The 24,549-nt window shown below is 46.1% G+C and overlaps 1 protein-coding gene across 5 annotated transcripts in view; it reads left to right on the top strand.

Annotated features, from left to right (window-relative positions):
- Positions 1-24,549, top strand: part of ERBIN (erbb2 interacting protein) — a 2,559,118-nt gene that overhangs the window by 518,491 nt on the left and 2,016,078 nt on the right. For all 5 annotated transcript variants that reach the window (XM_069627374.1, XM_069627371.1, XM_069627370.1 and 2 more), the window contains one exon: positions 22,596-22,713. In XM_069627374.1, coding sequence (XP_069483475.1) covers positions 22,596-22,713 — 118 coding nt within the window. The remainder of the gene's footprint in view (positions 1-22,595; positions 22,714-24,549) is intronic.

Genomic DNA, 24,549 nt, shown 5'->3' on the forward strand with positions numbered 1-24,549 from the left:
CTCACTTCAGGAAAAAATGTTCCAAAGTATCTGGGTCAGGAGATTGGAACTTACTTCTGACAAAACCAGAAATTACGCCTCCACATTGGTTGTAAGGAACACACTTCAAGGAACACTTTGGTGGTCCTTGATATAAAGGGGGTGTGGTATAGAAAATTGAGGGCATTAAAAGAGAAGAAAATGCAGCGAGAGATCAAGGAATTGGAACACTCATAAGGCTAAAGGATCTAGAAAGACCCTGTTGAGCTTGCAAAAGTGAGGAAGCAATTTGTGGCCCTATAAACACACACGGCAGAGTTTCTACCTATGACCAACAACTAATTTTATAAATTCAGAAATGAACCATCGAGACTCCTAGCATACCATTTAAAAGCCCACAGAAGAAGGTGACAGTTGAAAAAGTACATCGGAAATCGGAAACGATACAATTATTTAGATCATTTTTATAAAATCCTTTATTCAAGCTAGAACAAGATCGGAGAGGAGGGCATTGTTTTTCTTAATTTTTTTCCTTTTATTGTAAAAATGTTGTTTTATTTTTGTTAAATATTTTGGGCAAGTTCTCGCTCCCTAGGATATCTTCGAATGGGATGGTGAACCTCGGTGGCCGATAACTAAGGAAGAGGTTGTAAGAGCAACAGTGGTGGGCAAAAGCTGGGGAAGTCTCTGGGGCTAGATAGCTTTATACCCCTGTTATAAAAACCCTGCGACAGCCTATGAATGATCTCTTCAATGGAATCCTGCATGGGGGGCAATTACAGCTTCCATGGGAGAGTCACTAATCTCTGTTTTGCCTAAACAGGGGAATGGCGCCAAACGGTGTTCTTGGTACTCCACCCCCCCACCCCATCTCACGTTTAAATTCTGATAAGGAGATCTATGCCAGAATAATTGAACGGGTACTTCCAAGGTTGGTAGGAGAGGATCGATGTGGAGGTGTCGGGGCACCAAGCCATGGATAATGTACGGAAAATGATCTTCTTTACCTCTCACACAGAAGGAAGTCTTTCCATCCTGGTTTCTTTACATGCAGAGAATGCCTTCGACCAGGTGGAATGGGACGTCCTGAGGGATGCCTGAAAACCTTTGAACTAGGCTCTAAATTGTTAAAAGAAAATTCTTGTCAGAACCCTTTCAATTGGGGAGGGGGACTAGTCTGGCTGCCCAAATTTATTTGCGATAGATGATCCCCTTTGCCCAGCAAGTTAGGGACTGCCCCGACATTAAGGGTATATGTTATGGGGGAATGAATACACGATTTTGTTGTTTGCAGGTGACGTACTGTTGTCACTGATCAATCCGGAATCCTACCGACTGGAAGTGCAGAGACTTTTGGTAGAGTTTGTAGCCTCCTCAGGCTTCAAGGTCAACTTTGTCTAGTCCGAGGTGTTAAACATCAATAACCTGGCCGAGCCGTGGGAGGCACTGAAGGGGTATTTCATCTCCGAGGGACCAGGTGACAATTTTAAATACTTGGGGATCAGAATACCAACAAAGTAAGCTAGCTATATAAAGTGAAAATTGCCCCAACGATACTAGAGCTAAAAGCGTATTTGAGGGTCCTGGAAACATCTTACTTTCCTGGATAGGAAGGCTGAACTCTGTTAAAATGAACCTATTGCCAAGCCTATTATATATATTATGGGGAACCATGAGGAGGACAAGGACAACAATGGGTATTTACGTGTTTATTCAAATAAAAGGAAAAATGCCTAACTGGACCTATATCTAGGAGGGAAATTCTGTGCCCTCTAACTCTAAAACAAAAACTAGGGGTGGTCGTACCGGGAATGGTTTCAACAGTTTCTGACCCTACGGGTTGACGCCTTCACTGAAGTCCTCAAGGCGGGTACATCCGCCTCCTTGTTCAAGCTTGGCCCGACCATCGCCATGTGGAGCTCGGAGACTTGGGCTTCTTGCATGTTTCTGGTTTCGGCGTTCGTTTGCTGGGCGACCAGCGACCACTGAGCTTTGTCGCGCCACAAGAGACTGTTTGCTTCATGTCTCGGCTCCCTTCCTGCTCGGAGCCTCCTGCTCGGTCAGCTTACTTGCTTCATAGCCTCCGGCTGGGGTGCCATGCTCTCACTGACTCTGCGTAGCTCTGCCCCTCCGGGACGTGTTTCCAGAGGCTCGCCACTGCGTACTGTGAATTCTTTTCCCTGCGTAGGAGTTGTGCACAGCTTCCCCAGTCTCTCTTCTTTCAGTTCTTATTCTGTGCGCGTACATCATCACAATAAGAAAAGGTGTCCTTACTTTATGAGACCCCTCAGTTCTATTCAGTCCCATGTATGCAGGCAATGTAGTCCTTTCAGGAAGGTCCTAATTGGACTTTGAGTCCTTGTCCCCGAGAGTGGTCACTCCCAGTGAGGTCCCATTTGTCCAGATCCCTAGGAAGGGTCTTGCGGAGCGGGTACACCTCCCTAGCTTCAGAGGGAGTAGTCCCTGCAGGCCCCAACGGGTAAGACACATTTTCCAGATTCATCACAATAAATTTGTAACAGACCCACTACATATCCCAGACCGAGCACTCACTGCCCTGCAAAGATATCCTGCAAGTCTTGTGGAGTGAAGCTGAGTCTTGCGGACTGCTCTCGTCTGCCCCTGGTGACTGGGAGGCTTTTCCTGCCATGATAGTCTTATAGGACCACACAATTACACTTATTCAGTGAATGGGTTAATACTATATCAACAAAAACGTGGAAAGCTATAGAGGAAAAAGTAACAGGATGCCTGCTAAGGAAAGTCATTTGGCTACCACCGAAGGCGAAACTGCTTCCAGTGAGAGAACTCCTGTCCATGGCCACAACGATGCAGTTATCAGACAAACTAGTAGTGAAGGCAGGGCTCATTACCTTCCCAGCTCTGGGAAGACAATTCCATGGGAACCCCCCACCCACCGTTCATGCCGGCCTACCGGCGGATGGTCTTTAAGTAGGGGCTGCAAGCGTAAAGGCCAGATCATCAACAGAGCTAAAATGAAATCTTACTAAGATGCAAATCATTTGGGGTGAATAAATCTGAGACATTTAGGTACTGGCAACTATGACAATGGCTGCTGGACAAAGCGATCAAAGGGGGTGCATCGTAACCACTAACCACATTTGAGATGCTGAGGGTCTCTTCCAACAGGTTCAAAAGCTTCATTTCCAAAATATATAATTTACTCTTCCCGAAGCATGTTTCAATGGAGGGAGCGCATGGAAAGGCCTGGCATAGCGACCGAGGGAAGGGACCTCCCGATGGGGGATTGGGAGCGGATTCGGAAGTACAAACACAAGTCATTGGGGGTGCATCCAAAACGGAGAGCAATTTTATAAAATGCTATACAGATGGTACACAAGAATCGAGTATTGGTCCTACTAGGGACCCTGCTGGAGGAATTTAGAAGGCAATAAAAAGATTTCCTAAAGAAATTTTAGGTTTCTATTCTTCCCTAAATTAGATTTTTCCCAAAAAGTTAGTTTTTCCATGACTTAAAATGCTAGGACTGAGAAAGCACATCAGAAGCGGCTGCATTGTAATTGAGAGTTTGCGGGGGGAGAGCAGTGCGGCTTGACGTTCCTAGGTCCTCTCATCTAGCCCTTTGGAGGACGGCTAGCAGCTGAGCTAACAGTGTTGGTGCTGGAGAGTTCGAAGGGCTGTAAAAACTGCTTGTGGCTCCGGCTTCTGCTGTGTAGTCTGGGTCTGTGGGCAGTTACCGAGAATTGAGTTCTAAGTGGCGGCTCCTTGCAGAGCACTAATTTATTGACTTTATTATTCTGCTTCTGCATTGGCTGTACCGCAGAGCTGGGCGGTGGTCTTCAGCTTTGCTGAGCGGTTAGCCTCGCCTTGTGCATGTGGTAAGAGGTGAGAGTTGGCAGATTTAGCACAGCTGTACATTCCCATATACTGCTAAAAACAGCATCACAAATGAGATATTGCTCCACATTGAATCTGCTGGTAATCTGCCGACGTTTAGTCTGATTTTTACTTTGCTCCTTCACATTGTTTCTTCTTACTGTTCCTAAATATTAACACACATGTTACTTACCCAATATCTCCCTACTGTGCTACCCGTGCCAAAGCAGTGAGTGCAGATTGCGCCCTGCCTAGAGGCACATTGTGATCAAAGGGAGTGTGGCAAGAGTGACTAGGACTAGGAGTGGAAGTGGTACAACACTGGTGAGGTTGCAGGGTAACAAAATCTTGGCTCTGAACCAAGCAAACAAATGAAATGTCTATAAAATACAATTTGCGCAGTGGTCTGCTATGGTAGGATTTAAGAGCGCGTGACTTAGAAAAAGTGCCTGCACAAGAGCAGCTCATTTCTCAGCAAAATGGGACCACATTACCGTTTCATGACTCAGTAACAATTGCTGAAGTCCATGCAACTAAAGCTAATCTTGCTGTATCTGAACAGTGGTCTGCAATGGCTCAAGCCTACAAATAAGTTTCCCTAAGAGCAGCATTCGAAATTGACCTGGAAAATACACCGACTGCTATAAATATAAAAAGGAAAATAAATGACCATTTTACAAAGCGGAAATTTCGCAGCTTGGTGGATTTCGGACCTATACAAATGCAATGCAGTAAATAATCTGTCACTGAATACCAAGCTGGGGTTGGGGGGGGGGGGGGGGTGTGATGGAGACCTTAAATTGTTCAACTCCAGGGGAGAACTTAAGACTACACCCCCCCTCACCCCTCCCCCAATTATAAGCCCGTTTGCGCAAATCTTAGCAATTAGCCTAATTTTGGCTGCAGGCATTCAATCTCAGTTGTTGGAAAGTCCATCACAACTCCAGGACGGCATGTGCATTAGACCCTGAAACCCAGCCTGGCTCTAATGATTCCACACGATCAGCTTTGAACTTTGTATTGAACTCCCTGGTGAATTTCTGAGTCATTGAGAGGTGAAGTGCAAGTCCACCCAGGAATTTTAATGGCGCTAACTAAAAAAGTGGTAGCCTTTGCATCATCATCATTGGTGGGTCTAAAATCTGCACTAAACACAATAGTAATGGACTCTGTAAAATAGCTAAAAAGGGACCTAAAAACTCAAGAGAATAAAATGAATTCATGGCATGTAAAGGTAATGGAAATCAATCACCTGTAAGAATGAACACATAGAAACAATTCAGCCCTCAAGGATAAACTTAAAAAAAGTCACTCAAAGCAATGGCGATTCCATTGGCTGTGCGTGATGTGAACCAAGAGCTAGACGATCCCCCGCTTTCAGAATCCGTATTGGAAGAATTCAGAAGATTGGCTCATGTAGCTAATGATTTGGATGGGGATGGAGTAAGACTTGAGGATGTGATCGAAGTTGTGGATACCTTGAATCCGTAAGCAAAAGCCAATGGGGGATGCTTCGAGTCTTCCTTTAGTACACGTGGAACCAAAGCCAAAGAATCAAAAGGGTCGCAAAATTAAGAACACAGCGAAAACTAATTTTCTGATGCTTGTTAATCTGCTTAGAATCACATGCTGTGCATATGGTCCGACATCCAGTGGTATCCGCGGAGTATTGCATCTTGTCTTTCGGGGGACCGAAAGGGGACATCAGCATAGGCGTGTCTGAAACACTATCCCTATCGTGACGTGTTTAGTACCCAAAATCCCTCACGCGCCGAGGTCCCTCAGATTGTTTTTTTCCGCCCAGATAACTGGTCGCCCTATAGCGGAGCTCTTCATGAGACATTGTTTATCTTACCGAATTGTCGGTTTAATCCCCGAAGTCACTCCGCCTATCAAGAACATCTTCGACGAAGACTACGGGGGTACTGTCTACGGCTGTGGATTCCGGCACCTAAGATCTGGCGTTCGGACCTCCACGTGGTCGGGCCTTCTGGACGGCCTACACAGTAGGGAGAGTGGGCTCGGGGTTTGCCATACTGCAATGTCTTTCCTCTTTTCCACCTCTTTCCTTTTTGGTCTGGTCACCCTTCCCTTCTGCTATGGAAAGGACTCCATTTAGATTCTGCCCTCTGTGAAGGGTCAGATATCCGTGGAAAGACGAGCACACTTTGTGTACGCTTGTCTCCCTCTAGAGCATTAAAGCGGTGTCCGGCGTTAACTCCTAAACCTAATCCCTTAAGGAGCGCCGGTTGAAGCGGTGGGCCGCGCACGGTATGTCAAGCGTGGAGCCTCCCTCCCCTGCCGCGACACCAGCCGAAAGTGACGGGGGTACATCGGATGACCAAAAGTCTAACGCGGACGTTATAGACCTTGAGGCGGACGATTCTAGAGCCGCCACACCCGTCCCCGACCCTTCGAGGCTCGACTCCGGTCTTGCTACAGGGACCACACCCGGTGACAGGGGAGTACAATCGCACCGCACAAAACACACAACCCAAGCGCCCTCTTCGACGACCTCATCGAAGAAGGCGCAAGCACCATCGAATCGATTTGATCCGAAGCCTTCCCCGCACCCGCAGCAGCGCATGACGACTGGGCTTAATTAACATAACAAAGGCGCTACTCCCCAAACTACACACGCCGAAGTTTCTGAACAAGAAACGTGAATGAGTTTCAAGGTTTCCAAGGCATGTGCAGGCCCGAAAACTAAGAGTAGGCCTCTACCCGAGAAACCATCATCGGAGGCTTTGTCCCCCGAAGATTCAGTAACCATCAGTAAGAGTATCAATAGGATTACTACGGCGGTGGGCCTAGTACCTGTTTCGCCCCCAGTTATGGGCCAATCCGCCGAAAGGTTTTCCACAGTTTTGGAAGACGATCTTGAGGACTCTTACGAAGAGAGCCAGGTACCCCTCTCAAGCACCCTGAGGAGATCCTCTGAACGCCTTAGGGCGGAGGACCCTGTTCCTGCTCAGCTGGGTCCATTTGGGTCATCCAAGGGGACTACGGAACAATTTGAGGGGTATATGGATCGGCTGGAGCAGGTTTTCCTGGGTTTCTGATCAACCTCTGCTGAAAAAAGCTTGGGTAGACCCTAACCCTCACGCACGAGTTGCCCAACACCTAGATGTTCAACACTATGTTGATTATCAAGAAGATGTCCAGAAGGACACGTCTAGAGACATCTATACAGAAGAAGAGACTTCTTTTCTGGACAATTATGGGAAAGACCAAGGCGCAACGGACAACTGGGAGGACCCCCAGCAGGACGATCGCAATTCTGATATCATTTGCCTCGACTCTTCCCCATCCACACCGGTTCGGCAAGCTCCCCCGGTGGATGATGAAATGGCTTTCAACAACACGTTGAAAAAAGCAGCGGAATTCTTTAAAATTGTGGAAAACATTATTAATGACAAGCCTCCGGCAAGCCAGTCTATTCCCCTCTTGAGCTCTGTAAAGAGACGGCTGGCCCCTTCTTTACTCACACCCGCTCAGACTAGGGCTGTGAATCCAAGGGTCGTAAAACTCTTCCGGCCCTCCCCCACCGACCCGCTTTATATCAAAGGACACGCAACCCCGGACTCGCTGGTGGTGACCAACACTCGCAAGAGAGCAGGGGTTCCCCCAGCCACAGGAGAGTCACCCACGGACAAGGAGTCCAAAAGGTTGTATGCCTTAGGCAAACGGGTCACGTCGGCGGCTGCTTATACCGTCCGGATTGCCAATAACACAACGTTACTGGCAAGCTACGTCGATGCCCAATTGAACCTACTCCAGGAAGGCCTCCAGGAGGTTCCGGAACCAACCAGAGCCAAGCTTCTCGCCATTGTCTCCGAGGGCAAACTTGCCAATCAAAATGTTGTAAAGAATACCCTGGACTCCGCAGAGACAGCAGGCAGGTCTCTCGCACAGGGTACTCTCCTAAAGAGACACGCGTGGCTGCGCACGTCGGGTTTCAGGCCTGAGACCCAGGCGTCCATCAGTAAACCCATTGAAGAGGCCAACCTCTTCGGAAAGGCGGTAGACGATGCGTTGGAGACAGCCAAGAAGGAGCATGAGACTATTAAGTTGCTGCACCAGATTTCCCAAAAACCTTCTTCACAGAGGGGCAGCAATTCTCGGCGGTCCTTTCGAGGACAATCCCGCGCCGCTCAAAATAATTTCGCCACGGTCAACTTGAACGCAAGTCAACCGGCTGCAAGCCCCACTTACTACCCCCAGAGGGGTCAGAAGCGCAGAGAGAATAGAGACAGAGGCTCCAATTCCAGAGGTGCGTCAAACTCTGGTCAGAAATGACCACCAAGTTCAGGTCCCCTTCCATGTCTCCCCGGTCGGAGGGCGATTAACATCTTTCCTCAAGGCATGGGAGGGGATAACTTCAGACCAGTGGGTATTAAAGACGGTCGCCCACGGTTATTGCGTGGAATTCGCCTGACCCCCACAGTTCAGACCGCCGAAACATCGCCTTTCACCGGAACATCTGCAGATCATGGTCCAAGAGGTGGAGGCGCTGTTGGGAAAGGACGCCATAGAAGCCGTCCCGATTCTTCAGGTAAACGAGGGTATTTATTCATTATACTTCCTTGTACCCAAAAAGGATCTCACCATGCGTCCTGTTCTAGACCTGCGCCCGGCGAACAAGTTCATAAAGCCCCAGAAGTTTTGCATGGTAATACTTAAAGAGGTGATCCCATTGCTAAAACAAGGGGACTTCATGACAACATTGGATATGAAAGATGCATACTTTCATATTTCAATGCTGCCAGCGCACAGAAAATTCCTAAGGTTCGTGATTCAGGACAAACACTACCAGTTCAAGGTACTCCCCTTCGGCATAGCCTCGGCGCCACAGATGTTTACCAAGGTCCTGGCAGTGGCAGCAGCACACCTGCGCAGACTTTCAGTTCCAGTTTACCCTTACCTCGACGATTGGCTCATCACGGGGGACTCGTTCGACGTTTGTTTTTCGAACACCCAAAAGACAGTAGACCTACTGTTCAGCCTGGGATTTTCTATCAACGAAAAGAAATCCAGCTTAGTCCCCAGCCAAGTAAAACAGTTCCTGAGGGCTCTAATTCGCACGGAAGACTGTCTAGTCTTCCCTTCCAGCGAGAAGGTTCAGAACATGCTCTCTCAAGTTCCTCAGTATGTAGCCAGTCGGAAGGTGACGGTACGCAAAGCTATGCGTTTGCTAGGGATGATGGCGTTATGCATATACTTGGTCCCCCACGCGCGGCTGCGCATGCGTCCCATGCAAGAGTGGTTCAACAGCCAGTGGTGTCAGGCCAGCGGACAATGGGAAGATCTGTTGTCTTGCCAGCCCTCGTTCTCTCTCTCTCTCCAGTTGTGGTTGAGGGAGAACCTCTTGAAGGGGAAAACCTTCACCACCCCTGCAGTGGAAGCCACTCTCACGACAGACGCATCTCTCACAGAGTGGGGGGCCCCTCACCTGCTTCAACAGATAGCGCACGGAGTGTGGTCCCCTCAGGTAGCGTCCAACCATATAAACCTACTGGAGCAACTAGCAGTGTTCAAAGCATTGACAGCCTTTCAGGAGCAACTGCAAGGGAAGACAGTGCTGGTCCTAACCGACAGCACAACAGCAATGTATTATCTGAACAAGCAGGGGGGCACTCACTCTCCAGGGCTATCCAAGCTGTCCCAAAACATCTGGATATGGGCTCTCAAACACAAGATGTTCCTGATATCCCAACATGTTCCAGGGGAACTCAATCTTCTGGCAGACGTACTCGGCAGAGATTTTCCTCTGCCAGAAGAATACGAATGGCATCTGCACGAAGACGTTGTATCCAACGTCTTCGCAGAATGGGGGTTTCCAGAGATCGACCTATTTGCTACTCAGGAGAACGGCCAATGCCCAGATTACACCTCCAGGTACCCCCAGAACCGATCCAAGGGGAACGGTTTCTGGATAACTTGGTCGGGGAAATTTGTTTACGCTCCCCCACCGACCCCCCCCCTGACACCCTCCCCCCCCCCCCACAACTCCCCTTCTGAACAAGATAGTGCACAAGATGCACCAGGAACCAGTCACCCTCATTCTGGTGGCTCCCATGTGGGCCCGCCAACCCGTGGCTCCCATGTGGGCCCGCCAACCCTGGTTCGCGCACCTGATGGAATTGTCCCTCTCCCCACCAGTCAAGCTGCCCTGCCCGTACAACATGTCTCGGGACAGGGGGGAGACTCTGCACCCATGCCCACAAACTCTGAACTTAGCAGCCTGACTCCTGAAGTCATAGAGTTTGGACATCTGCAACTCCCTCAAAGATGCATGGACATACTGAGGGAGGCAGGAAAGCCTAACGCACGTTATTGCTATGCCAGCAAATGGAAACGTTTTGTCATTTGGTGCAGTTCCAAAGGCGTCGATCCCATCGATTGCTCGCCTTCACACATTGTGTTATATCTGACCCATCTGTTGGACTCTGGATTAGTCTTCAATTCATTAAAGGTTCACCTAGCGGCGTTGTCAGCCTACACCACGTCACAGCAAAAGATGTCGTGGTGGAAAATACCTGTGATTAAAGCCTTTATGGAAGGGGTTAAAAGAATGTATCCCCCATAACACACCCAGCCCCTGGGTGGGATCTAAACGTGGTTTTAACTAGGCTCATGGCACCCCCTTTTGAGCCTATGCATAAAGCTAGTCTGAAAGACCTGACTTACAAGACAGCCTTTCTAGTAGCTATCACTTCTATCAGAAGAGTTGGCGAACTACAGGCCCTCTCGGTCTTGGACCCCTTTGTACAGTCCACAAAGATAAAGTAGTTCTGCGCACTTATCCCAGATTTGCGCCGAAATTTATTTCAAAGTTCCATGTGAACCAGTCAATCGAACTACCCACATTCTTCCAGAGACCTACTAACATGGCCGAAAGAAGCCTTCACACACTAGATGTGCGCAGGGCAGTCATTTTCTACATGGATAGAACTAAACCACTGAGGAAAACTAAACAATTCTTTGTTTCAGTGGCAGCTGGTAGAGAAGGGGACCCTGTCTCTAAATCAGCAATATCAAGGTGGATTGTCAAATGTATCACACTATGTTACACTCTTGCAAAGAGAGAACAGCCCTTCAAGCCTAGAGCACATTCTACTCGAGGCACTGGGGCATCCATAGCATTCATTGCAAATGTTCCCCTAGAGTCCATTTGCAAAGCGGCAACCTGGAGTTCTGTACACACCTTTACAAAACACTATTGCCTAGACACTCATTCTAGGTCTGATTCTCAGGTGGGACAAGCAGTACTAAGACATCTTTTTTCTACTGTTCCTTCTCACAACCCACCTCCAACTCCGGGTACTGCTTGCTAGTCTATGCACAGCATGTGATTCTAAGCAGATTAACAAGCATCAGAAGACATGCATTACTTACCGTAAAAGCATTTCTGATGATTGTATCTGCTTAGATTCTCATGCGCCCTCCCTGCCTCCCCGCTCGGGGTGGAAGGAACATAGACTTCTTACTACTGTCTCTCATGTACTCACTCACTATAGCCTTGGGCTCCCTCATGGCAGGAAAAAATACAATTGGAGGGACCTCGGCGCGTAAGGGATTTTGGGTACTACACACGTCACGATGGGGATAGTGTTTCAGACACGCCTATGCCGATGTCCACTTTCGGTCCCCCGAAAGAAAAGATGCAATACCCTGCGGTTACCACTGGATGTCGGACCATATGCACAGCATGTGAATCTAAGCAGATACAATCATCAGAAATGCTTTTACGGTAAGTAATGCATGTCTTATTTGTGCAATTTCAATACCTAGGAACAAGGGCGTTGACTAGAATTCTAAATCTGTCTTAATTTGGAAAGACAACAAACCACCTCTCTGGACGATTGCGACACACAGAACGGTCAGTGTTCGGTCTCCTCTTCACCTGCTACTTTGGGCGGTCCCTCTGTAAAGAAGCTCAGTGTTCCCATCAGTAAAGTGAGCATTGGAATACAAACAGTGAAAGTTCAGGCTCCAATAAAGTGGGCACCAATTTTCTACTTTGGGGGGGGGGGAGAACGGGCAAAACTCACGCTCTCCTGTCCTCCCCTTCAACATCTTCCACAAGTCAAGCTTTGGAGGGGACCTCAAGAGATATTGGAACCAATCTCCAGCCTGGTTCCTCTCGAAAAGTAACGGAAGAACCTACCATTCAGTAGGCTAGCTCCATAAGTTTGGCCCAGGAAGGTCAGATTATAGAACAGCCCATAGCAGAGGCGCAATCGGGGGCTGACTTGGATCCTTCATCTAGTCAACCCTTCGCCGTTCTTTCGACTATGGATGAAACAATTAAAAAAAGGAAAGGATGAAAAAGCTTTAAATCATAGCGCCACACTAGCTGACTTTAAAAAAAAAAAAAAAAAAATCCCTGAACTATATCTGGTTTCAAGTCATGACATTGAGTTTGTCAGTTTCCCCCATGTAAATCGTACCTTAATCTCTGAAATTGGTCTAGAATCAAGACTAGGTACGAATGCATTATTGGCTGCAAATGCTGAGCTTAGGAAGTTGAACTTGGAGAACTCTTCAAAATTAATAATCAGTGATGTTTATGAAAATCAGAAAAACTCAGAGGGTGGAGGGGAGACAATAAATCAGGGTGGTACAATCTTGACAAAGAATGTCATCAAACAGGACCGCTTTGTCTGACTCTGGAGACTTGACTTAACACTACATGAGACCAAGACGAAGGTAAGATCTGTTACTTGACCTTTTTAACCAGATTTTTCAAACGTTGGATGTTGATTTGGGTACTCTCTAGTGAACAGAGCATTCCGACTGCTGGGATGGAATACGCAGGTCTCCAGTTAATTAATAAAACGAGAGGAAATATTTGGGAACTATGATTTAACCTTGTTACTCCACCGCTTTAAGGTGGATGGTTTTCTTATAGTCGAACAAGTGACTAAGAGTAAGGGAGGTCATCCTTTTGGTGGCCTCTTGTTTGCGTTGCGAAATTCAATGGGTATGAAATTCAACTTCCGACTCAAATTCCAGGTTTACTAGCAGCCAAAATAACCGAGAGTGACTGAGTTCCCGCAGGAAATAATTATCCATATTTACTCAAATCCTGCACATTCACAACTAGCAGTGTTTTTGGAATCTATCTCTGAATTGCTATTGAGAGTAAAAACTCTAAATGGATCTTCAGGTATAATATTGATGGGTGATCTCAACGCGCAGTGCACAACTTTGTTCTTACCTGGCCCAGAAACATCATATCAACCGCCATCTGTAAATGGCCAGAAATGGTTGACTTTTTTGAGGGACTGAAATTTGTTAATGGCTAATGAGAACATTTCGGGGGGGGGACATTCTTCCTGCTTTAACGTGGAAGGGGGTTGTTGCTTGCTCTACTATTGATTACCTTCGTGTCTCTGAGGACTGGTTTGCTAGATGTAAAGGTTTCTGGGTGGCAGGCTGTGGTGGTAGTGATCACAATGTGTTGATCAGCACTTTTGATCACAGATTTAAAAGGCCTGAAATAGGTCATTGTACTGAACTGTTGGTGAACAAAGGGAAGAACCGAATAGGAAAGTTTAAAAAGGGAGGTGTATCTTAGAACAACTACTTAAAGAACGCTCTTGATAATTTAACCACATCGCAACCTGAGAATAGCGTGTGCTCCAACCAATTTCCTAGATGTTTTGTGGGAGCATGACTCGCCAGCCAACCAGGGTCCCATTAACCAGAGAAGTGATGAACAATCATTTGACGAGGCAAACTGGCTCAAGAAAAGAGCCTTGAGGAAGGCAATCGGAGGGGCTTAAAATATGTGGATATAACTAATCATGAACATCAACTCGATCTAAAGAGTATACAGAATAGCTTTAGAAACTGGGCTAGTTCCCAAATGTGTTTACACGACCACCAGGATGGCAAACTAATGCTCTGGTTTGGCTACAAGTAACTCATGTAACATCTGGTCTTTGGTAAATCGCTCTAAGGACTCGCAGGGCATGCTCCAAAGCAATGCTGTTGCAGGGAGTACTTGGTGTAACTAATTTGGAGATCTGTACAGGAGACCCTCTGAATCGGGATTTGGATTACAACGTAATATAGCTTGGAGGCTGCATTTGAGTGAGGATATTATATCTGAACAAATTGTAAGATCTTCTAGGGCTATGGTGCAAATAGTTTGACCAATTCCATATTTAAGTCAAATGTAGATTTGTGGTCTAAAAAAACCTGCTAATTCTTTTTGGGCAGGTTTTGTGGAGTAGGAGTTTCCTGGAAATCGGCCATAGTAGTCACCATCTACAAAAAGGGCAATCGGGGGAATCCAGTGAACTATTGTGCGATGGCCCTACTGGATGCGGACAGGAGGATATCTGCGGCAGTGGTATTGAGGAAGCTGGAACTCTGGGCAGTAGACAAGAACATATTGTCAAAACCTCAAATAGGCTTCAGAAGGGGCCTGTCAACGTCACTCAATGGTTTAGTCATGAATATTGTAAGCGAGAAGTCCTGGAGAAAGAGCAGCTCAGTTTTTATATGGTTGCATGGATATATATCTCCAGGGTGTTGAATACAATAAACTGCGAGTTGCCGTGGTCAAAATTAAAAGCTTGGGGCCTGCCATAATTGTTAATTGTGGCTTTACACACACTCTAATCTTCGAGCGAGACTAAATGCGCAAGGTAATTTGTCTCCTTTAGTTCCAACTAAGAGGGGTGAGGCAGGGGTGCATTATGGCCCCCTGCCTCTTTAACCTATATCTAGCAGACCTAGAAACATTGTAAACATTCTTGTGGCAGCCCTAACATTGGCTCTCAGTCAAAATGTATTGCCTATGCAGATGGTTTAGGCCTTCTTGAATTTACTCAGATAGGCCTCCAGTGTCTCCTGTGTGCTCTGGGCAACTACGCTACTAAGGATGATGTACAAATAAATCCTCTCATATCAAACATTGTAATGTTTAAGAGACCCATGAAGGTTTCACCTAATTTCAAATGGATATTGTTGGACCAGGTGGTTTCTCAGACTCAAGACATGACTTATTTAGGTTTCAGATTGTCCTCCAATCTAACTCCGGGTCAGCTGGAGTCGGAGAGTAAATTGGTCCAGTCGGTGTGCCAAATGAAATTCTGCAATACATATTGTAAGTTCTCACTACTCCCCTTGGTAAAATATTACAAATCCAAGGTGGTTCCATCACTTCTGTATGGAATGGCTACCAAATGCTATTCCCAAACGGTAAACTAGACCATAATAGAGGTGCGGAATAACTATGGAGTTGGGATGTGGTTTTGGGTTTGTTGGAAGGCTGAGGATGTTGGCTTCAATTTGACACTTAAATCTCGTTTCTTGCATAAACGGTGAAGTTATGAAGGTTTTTGTGGAAGTCGGTTTTTTCAGAAAGAGTCAAAATTTGTAAAACAAGGTTGCGCTTTTTAAAATTACAAACCAGGTTTCTTACGCTAGGGAGACTATGAAGCCACCAACTACACGACGGCACAGCCACCAGTCCAACAACGCCTCTGGATGGTTTTTGCCTGCCAAGACGCTTGCCTTTCTTCAGCAAATATATTAGCGCAAGATGATTTTAACACTACTATTACAAAGGACTATATGGCAAGAGAAAGTTCAGGTGAGACAAAGATTTTCTACAATGCAGTTCTGGATATAAGCGAATGGATTTGGATAGGAATGACTTATGGATAATACATATGTTGGGGACGATTCTATGCTATGGATACTCGCTACCACTGTTTGGAATGGACTCGTCAGAGATCTGGTATGGGATACTTTCTGGACAGGAATTCAGCTAGCACACCTGACTGGACTCAAGGCGCTCTGGTTCTGCACTCAGCACGGCACTCTGGACACTGCACGGCGGGATTGGACTTGATCTGACAGGCTGGTTCTGGTTCGCCGCTATCTGGTCACAGCTCTGTTCTACTGGGTTGGATCTCTGGATTCTGGCAAGAATTCTTAGCAAGAAAGCAGCACAGCTCAGCCAGGCTGTTCTTTTTGTTCCCCTTAGAGGTCTGGGGTAAAATCTGGTTTCTGGATTTTTTTAAAGGCCAAGCTGAGAATGGTTCAGCTTTGGAAGTGGGCCTTTCTGCTTTCAAAGTTCTGGAGTCTGGAATATGGATTTCTCTTCCAAAGTGTTCCGCCAGCAATCGATGGTGGGTGAAAGTGTGTCTGTCTGGGTCCTAAGCTATCTTTATTTATGTATTTTCTAAAACGGTAGGTATGCTGACTTCTACTTGGCACACCCCCTACATATTCTATTGGTTAGGGTATTTCCTCTTCCCCTGATTTGAGAAGAAAACAGGGTGTCATGATGACGCTGTATTTTATGATCCAGGGAGAACCTCCCCTTTGTTTCTGCACATGAAATCTATTTTTCATACAAGACATATTTACAATTTTACAAACTGGCTAGCAACATCCTATTGATATCACAGATTTGGTGGAGCAGGTATTCACCCGAGCCCCATCTCGGTGAGAGCTTGGGTCTAGATTTGGCAATTTTTCACCATTTTGTTCCGGTACCCAATGTCAGATTTGCCCACATTTTTACACACGTGCGCATGAGATCTGGGCATAATCATATGAAGTTTCATGCTTCTGGCATCACCACAATTGCTACAAAACCACAAATTCTGTAGTCATGTCCCTGAACATAGCAGAGTTCTGACTAGTTTTAAAACATGACCAATATTTTCATATTAACAATACTGTATTTTAAAAATTTTTACAATGTTGCACAGTCCTCTGTCCTTTTCAAAAATATACTTTCTTGTGCTTTAAGAATACACAACTGTCTGTGCTCGGCCCAAACGTTTTGGTGGGTCATGAGCAATCCCCGCCTCTGTCCTTTTGGCAGGAGTTTCTGTTGACAGTAGCATCTGCATATCTTTTCAATCAAGGAGAGATGCCTTTTGTTGGAGCAAACTGTGGAATTTGCTTTGAAGCTCTTTGGCTGGCATCAGATTTACTTTAAAGCTCAATTTGTTTAAAATTGTCATTGATAAAATAAACTTACATTTTCAAAATAGGCAAACCGATCTAATTCCAGTTTTTTTTAAACATAAAGATTAAATAGTTGTAACCTATTTTGCTTTTGATAGCAAGTCACTTAATTTCAACCATGTGCTTTTTATATATATATATATATTTTTTTAACTGCACAAGTTAAGCTTCCAATGTAACTGACATCTATCACAGAGGTGGCTAGCGGTACTGCGCCCATTTCTGACAGATTTTACAGACCAGCACACTTTTTAATGTGGATATTCTTGTGATGGAATCTGCTTTTCCTGACATTGTGGGCTTATGTGGATTCTTTAAATAAAGTGACGGGTAACACCTAGCAAGGATGTTGGATATTTTCTGATGCTTGGGAACCATTATTTTGTAATTTCAGCAACCAAGGAAACGCAGATTTCAAAGCACTTCTGGGTTACCTTGCAATGCCTTTCATGAAGTTTCCATTTGCACTCTGTGGGCAGCCCAATGACAGGTTTTACTTGTGTGTTCTCCTGTTCCACTACTGACACAGGCAATTTAGATTGGCAGCCAACTTTCTGGTTTCACTGCGCAATTCTGAGGTTTAGCGCGCATATGGCTTTTTGCGGCCATTTCGCTGGTTCTGGTGCCACCAGCACAGTGATGTCGCAGGGCAGAGCTAGTGGGTCAATGCATCCCACATGTCAATACCTGCCAGTTCCATCACATCCCTTACCCATCTCGCTATGGTGGCCAGAGCTACTGCTTTATATGCCTTTACGTGTGCTATCGGCAACTGACTTACACCTTGCGGTCTTATCGCTACTGTTGCTGCCTTATAGCATTTTATGCACTGCGCTACACAGAGTTTGTCGTTATCTGGGAAATATGGGTATGAAATAACTTTTGAGTTAGTCTTAGTACACTGCACGATATTAAACGCTATGCCCTCTGGATAAAACACTCTTCTGTCTATTTCTAGAGCTTTCACATCAGAAACTCTTCTGCATGATACTAAACCGAGTAATGTGGCTAGCTTGCCAGATAGTTGCCTTTTCGAACGAAGGTCGTTCCTTGGCCACTATTCGAACAGCTGCAAGATTTTGTTAACATCCCAAAAGGATGAATATTTTGGCTGAGGGGGCTTGCTTACTTTTACGCCTTTAAGGAGCCTTGCTACCGCTGGGTGCTCTCCCACAGGGACTCCATCTACTAGCTTGTGTCCAGCTGAGATAGCTGATCTGTACACTCCCACCATTCTAAAAGCTCTGCCTCTAGTGGGTAGAGATGCAAGGGAATTTATTACTTGCACTATAGGTGCTGAAATGGGAGGATTACTCCTCCTCCTGCACCATAGTTCCCAGGTTTTCCAAGCGGAATTATAGCTTCCAACTGTGCAAGGGGCCCATGAGACATTGATAAGCTCTGTAGCCGCCTCTGAAAGTCCCGGCAAACATCATCTGCGCCTGAAATTCTGCAGGGGGTCAGCGTTCGGTGTTATTAGTGGATGTTGAGCTCCCGCTGTATCGGATAGGGGATCCGTTCTGTGAGAAATCTTCTGTGGGAAATCCATAGAAAGTTCCATCAGAACTGGAAACCACGCTTGCGATTTCCATTCTTGTGTCAATATCACGTTCTGCTTAGTCTGTCCGCACCTTTGCTAGTGCCCTCGCCAACATCGCGAAGGGGGGGGGGAGGCATAGTGTGACCTTCCCAGTTGTGTAGGAACGCATCCGTCCCTACCGCCTCTGGATCCAGTCTCCAGCTAAAATATCTCGGCAGATTGGCGTTCAGTCTCGAGGCAAATAGGTCTGTATGTAGAGGTCCCCACCTTTGCTGTAACTTGTTGAACTTGTCGAAGACCGAATTGTGTAGTCTCCAGTCACTGAAATCTATTAAGTAACGGGAGTGCCAGAAATCCTTCACTAGCTCCACTAAAAAGTTGGATTTCGTGCCTCCTAGCTTGTTCATATACCTTACTGCTAATGTGTTGTCAATGTGTAAGAGGATACATCATTGTGCTCTGCCTTTGGAAAATACTTTAACTGCGAATGACCCGGCGAGAAGCTCCAGACAGTTGATGTGGAGCGCTAGTTCTTCTTGAGACAATTTTCCCCCCTGTCTCCAAGTGTCCGCACCTGGCTCTCCAGCCTGATTTGCTGGCGTCTGACTCTATAATGAGCTCTGGTACGTCTCCGAAGATGGCTCGGCTGTTCCATGCTTCCAGATTCTGGATCCACCAGCGAATCTCCGACTTGCTGTTCTCGGCTAGTGGTACCTGGTGATGGTTTATCCATCCTTTCTGTAGATAACTGATTTTACGCCTCTGAAGAGCTTGATAAAGTAATGACCCTGGAAAAATCGCCTGGATAGAGGCTGCTAGCAGACCAACTATCCTGGCTAGATTCTGAAGTGACATTGCCAGCTTCTTGAGAGCTGTCCTCCAGATCTTTCTCATCTTGGGCGCTGGGAGCTCTAGTGTGGTTTTTCTTGGAACTATTGTAAAGCCTAGAAACTCTATCCTTTTGGTGGGCATCAGAGCGGATTGCTCTTTGCTCACTAAGAATCCTAATCCTGAGATCAAGGCATTTGCCCACTGTACTTGCTTCTGCAATCTCTCATAGTCTTCCGCCATAAATAGGATGTCGTCCAGATAGATGATCATCTGAACTCTCTGATCTGGCAATGCGGTCGCTAGGGCTCTCTTGAGCTTGGTGAAGGCCCACAGCACTGAGGCTAGACCGAAGGGTAAAGTCTTGATTTGCCATACTTCCTCTTTCCAGAGAAATTACAGGAAGGGGCGTTACTGTACTTCTAGTGGCACTGTTAGATATGCGTCTTTCAGAGCCAGACCCGCTAGCCAGTCGTTCTTTCTGTGTAGGTCTCTTAGCAGATGGATTCCTTCCATCTTGAAGTGTCTGTACACTAACCAGCTGTTTAGCTCTTTTTTAAATTGATGACTGGTCTCATCTTGTCTTTGTGGTGAACTAAAAACATGTTGCTGAGGAACCCTGCTGTGTGGGTGTGCTCTGCCATTTTTGTGTGCTAGCGCTTGAATCTCTGTACCCAATAACTCTCTCTCTGCTTGTGAAATGTAAATGCGTGGTGGAGGGTTTTTCTGTACTGGATTCTCTAGAAATGCTAGCTTGAAACCCTGGACAGTTTGTAACACCCATGCGTCTGATGAAAGCTTGCGCCAATCAGGTATTGAAAGTAAAGTCCTCCCTCCCACTGCGGTGTATATTGCTTTGCGCTCTCAGCTGTGGTATTGTTCTGGTGTCTGTAGTACCCTCTGCCTCTGCGGCCTCTGTAGCCTCTACCTCTTTTGGGAAAGAAGGCGTCTTGTTGGCGGAGTTTCCCAGTACTGGGCTATCGGGCCGTGGGGTCTTCTGTTTGAGTTGTATCGGCCAGTCGAGCGGCCTCTGACTGGCCCTTTGCAAAACCCCTTCCAGGGAATACTTTTCTTATTGAGGCTTGCGCCTTCTCTAAGGCTGAAAATGTTCCCACAAACGTGTCCATTTCCTTTACGAACGTGTCTCCAAAGAGCAATCCTCGCCCTTCCTCACCTGCTTCATAGGAGGCTAGGTCTCTGAGCTTATTGGCAATTTTTAGGAGCATTATCCTATGCCTCTCAGAAGAATTTGCTGTGTTTGCGTTTCCGAGCATGCACACTGCCCTTTGCGCCCATCCAGCCAGAATGAAAGGGTCTACTGGTTCTCCCGTATCTTTAGACCTCTCCGCCAGGTCCATAATTTTCGCGATGGGCCCTGTCGGGTCCAATATTTTGTCCTGACATGCTCCCCAAGCACGGCCCATACCTTTCTTGGCATCCTTCCCTGCTTTTGTGACAAAGGTAAGCATTCTGGGATCTAGCTTCGGGGTATCTGCTACTTTCCCCGTAAATTCAGGCCTTGGGCATTCAGCTCTGAGGCAGAACCCTGTTTTCTCCAGTGGTTTCTGCATTTTCTGAACCACGTATAAAGCAACCTTCGAAGACTGGTCCACTCAGTGGACCTAGGGTGACCAATGGTATCTGGCTCGAACATATCGGCTACGTCCGCTTCATCAGGGGGACTCTCCACACTACTGGCTTTATTATCGCAGGTCTATTTGCTCTGCGACCTTATGCTTTCTCTCCCAAGACTCTTGTCATCCTCTTGTTCCAACTTCTGATCAAACTCCTGAGGATGAGGGCTTCCCCTGTGTTTTTTTTTCCCCTGGGGTAGGGGGTACGAGGCCGGGCACTGCTGACTTGTATAGAAAAGTGTTCTTTAGGCTGTTAAAGGAGTCGGCTGCCTCCTGGGGCTTCTTTCTTCCCCATAGTTGAGCCCGGAGGAGTAGAAGAGTTTCCTCTTCTGGGCAGCTTTTCTCCCCTTTGTGTTGTCCTCCAGAGGCTTATTAGTGGAGGTCCCCTCGCCTGGCTCATCGTGTAAGCCAGCTTTGGTGCCAAATAAATTCTCAAGGACCTGTAACCTGTCCTGAAGTGGTTGGATTCCCTGAGCACTGATCATACAATAGTCTCCCAAAACCTTATTAAAACTTTGGGAGAGGTTTGTCTCCTCCTCTCCCAGGTCTTGCTCCTGGTCACTGTACTCACTCCAAGCCTCTTCTCCCCTGTCATGGGCCATGATAGTGGGTATATGCAGTGGGGAGGAGTGCTGCTGTTACTAGCAGCATGTCAAATCGACCTGGTTACAGTCTGAAATAGCTGTATAGGTAGGTCTTTTCAACTTTGTTTTTTTATTTTTTATAATCTGTTATTTTCGAAAACCGCTTCTGTCTGTATTGGAGCTGAAATGCTGTAAAAGCTCCTTTATCTGCAGCGCGTATGCTCCAGAGCGTGTAAATCTTCTCCCGTTCGTTTTAGGAAGGTTGGGTGAGAAAATGTAATCGCGCATGCCTGAAGAACCTCAGGAGTGCGTCACTGGCTTTGTCGAGTGAACGAACAGATGCGCTGAGGAAACTTCAATGAGCCGGTAAATGCTAAATGGATGTAATCCCAGACCGGAGTCATACGCGAGATAGTTCACTCGCGGGCCCGGTCTGCTTTAATGGTAAAAGATTAAATGTTAATGTAGTGAAGCGCTCGATTTCATAAGTAATTATGGTGCGCGCGCTACAAGATACTCTGCTGACATGATTTACAACATAATCACCATTACTGTATGCGCGCACAGTGTAACGTATATAATTAAATATGAATACTTTATAGCGGGAATTGAAACCAAAAATGTACTTAGCTGTCGGTAAGCAGCAAAAAAGAGGAAGGGACCTAGAGCAGCAGGGATTTGTACTTATAAGGGAGACCTGATTGGACAACAGGGCTGAGGCTCAGGACTACTAAGCTGCTAAATTTCATGGGGACTGTAGTTTGAACACATCCTCATGTCTTTTTTGTTTGTTTTTATTCTCAGTTTTGCATTTCGAACGGTTTAAAAAAAGAGAAATTGAAAGATTTAAAAAGCTGTTGGAGCAGTAATAAAGGAGTTAAAAGCATAATGCTTGCCTCCGGTCTTGTAATAGAATGACCAACCATGTGCTAGACTGATCGTTCTTGTCCATTCAGATTACTTTGTGTGTGCCATAAATTGTGTATTTTAACTTGCACATTAAAATGTTTAGTCTGCCTTACTAATATCCCTTAATTCTGTTTTTATGGCAGTTATGAAATATACATTTGCAGTGATTTTTTCATCAGCTGTGTGTGAGTCCACAAATGTTGCTATCATGTATGTGAATTTGGGGAGAAAACCAACATTAATGTCTTGTTTGTTCTTCAGCAACTTTTTAACTGCCAGTCTCTGCATAAGCTGAGTTTACCAGACAATGATCTAACAGCATTGCCAGCCTCTATTGCAAATCTTATTAATCTCAGGGAGCTGGACATCAGCAAGAATGGTGAGTTATTTTCATTTATTAGTACAGGTGAATGTGTAGGTTGACCAAGCTGTTCATACAGTGAACTTGTAGCATGTTCATTCTTGGTATATGATAAGGTTATTTATAACTTGCTTAATACCCAGAGGTTTCTAAGCGCGGACCCGTGGATCGAACCTGTGTTGCTCAGTGTCATCTTGGTTCCAAGGCAAGCACATTGCCGCTGAGCTATCCTTCCGGGACAAAGCTTGGCCTTATTTCCAGGCAATGTTTCTGCAAACTATAGTCTGAAAGCCCCCCTGAACCCCCCCCGAAACCATAGCTGCAAGTTTTCATTGTCATGCTCGCTGGTAAAACATCTAATAATGGCCCCATTTCGCTGGCTCACTTTAGTTGTGACCTTCACTCTGCCTCTTGTCTTTACCTAGCATAAAATGCAGAGCCAATAATCCAGTTCCTGCTATGGTGCCAGAAGGAACAGTGAAGAGCTGATTACTAATAATCTCTGCTAATAGCTGCTATTATCCCTCAAACATCTGATTGGCTGCAGCTGGAACCTGTTCTTGGCATTCATGGTGGAAGAAAGTAACATGGACAGCAATACTCAATCCTTCATAAAATATTGTATTCCTCTTAAGACACATTTCTATTAATTTGCATAATAGCAGTGCATTCTGTACAAGTGATGTTGCCTAATTATGCTTTCAATACCTTTTCATATTGTAAAAGGAAAGATTGGAAGTACAAACTGCTAAGGAAGTGACTCAGTCGAAAATCCAGAAAGGTGGTTTACAGAGTACAAAAGGGAGCCAATCCCGCTAAAACGGCATTACATGGAACTCCCAGCAGTGGGTGCACCATTCCAGCAAGCACATTAGTTTTTAGATTTGACTTCCTTTGGCAACCTTCTCCCTATTGTGTTGAATGCTGTTGTTCTTGAGATGAAGTCCACTGCGTAATAATTGGAACTTCTAGTGAGGTGACCAACAAGGCCAGAGACCTGCATGTGCTAGTGGATCATGGCCTTGGGGGCGATATGGGAAGGGTCCCCTGGTCACCTGCACTTTGCCAGTGGGCAGGAGGCAGTCCGAAAGGTGCTACCGGCCCTTTTGGGCCCTTTCCAGGAGAACTAAAATTCAATGGTGGCCAATGCACCTCTTCCCCAACCCAGACTCACTAATATCCAGGCTGGACCTCACCAGAAACAGCCAGGGCAATTCTGAAATGTATGTGTTGAGTATCTTTTCTATACATGTGATGAATTGTGTTTATGGGGATTCTGTTTATAACCAATCTTTGGATGAATGTTTATTTTGTTCATTTGGCGACGTTGTATATTTTTTCAACCAGAACATGCATTTGTGTAGTATTTTATATTTGTCATTTATATAGCGCTTTTTCCCCATATGTATGGCCTCAATGCGCATTGTGGTACCGCAGTCCATGTGTAGGAGGTTATGAGTTTAATGATGTTTGTATTTTTGCCGGGTTAGGACTTAGATGGGCTACTAGGCTCCAGGAAGCACCCCATTAGATCAGGCACATGGTTAGGTGCTGTTAGTGGTTTAGGATAGAGTTCTAGTGCTGGAGATTCAATGTGTGCCCAGCTAGACCGAATTGTTTTTCATTGGTCATAGCTGTATACTAGTGGCACCAGTGTTCAGGGGTTTCAGTGTGGACGGCTATGTGTGCTGCTTAAGCGGAATAAAATAGTCATAGCTGCATTCTAGGTTGGGTGGGTGGCTGTGCCTGTGGCCTGTGTCCCCAGACATGGTGTAAGGTATACGTACCGTAGGCTTGGCTTTGGTTCGACTGCAGTGATAGTTTTCTTGGTCCAGTGTAATTGACTGATCTCGC

The sequence above is a fragment of the Ambystoma mexicanum genome, chromosome 6p, assembly GCF_040938575.1.
Source record: "Ambystoma mexicanum isolate Mex_15411 chromosome 6p, UKY_AmexF1_1, whole genome shotgun sequence".
Taxonomy (NCBI): Eukaryota; Metazoa; Chordata; class Amphibia; order Caudata; family Ambystomatidae; genus Ambystoma; species Ambystoma mexicanum.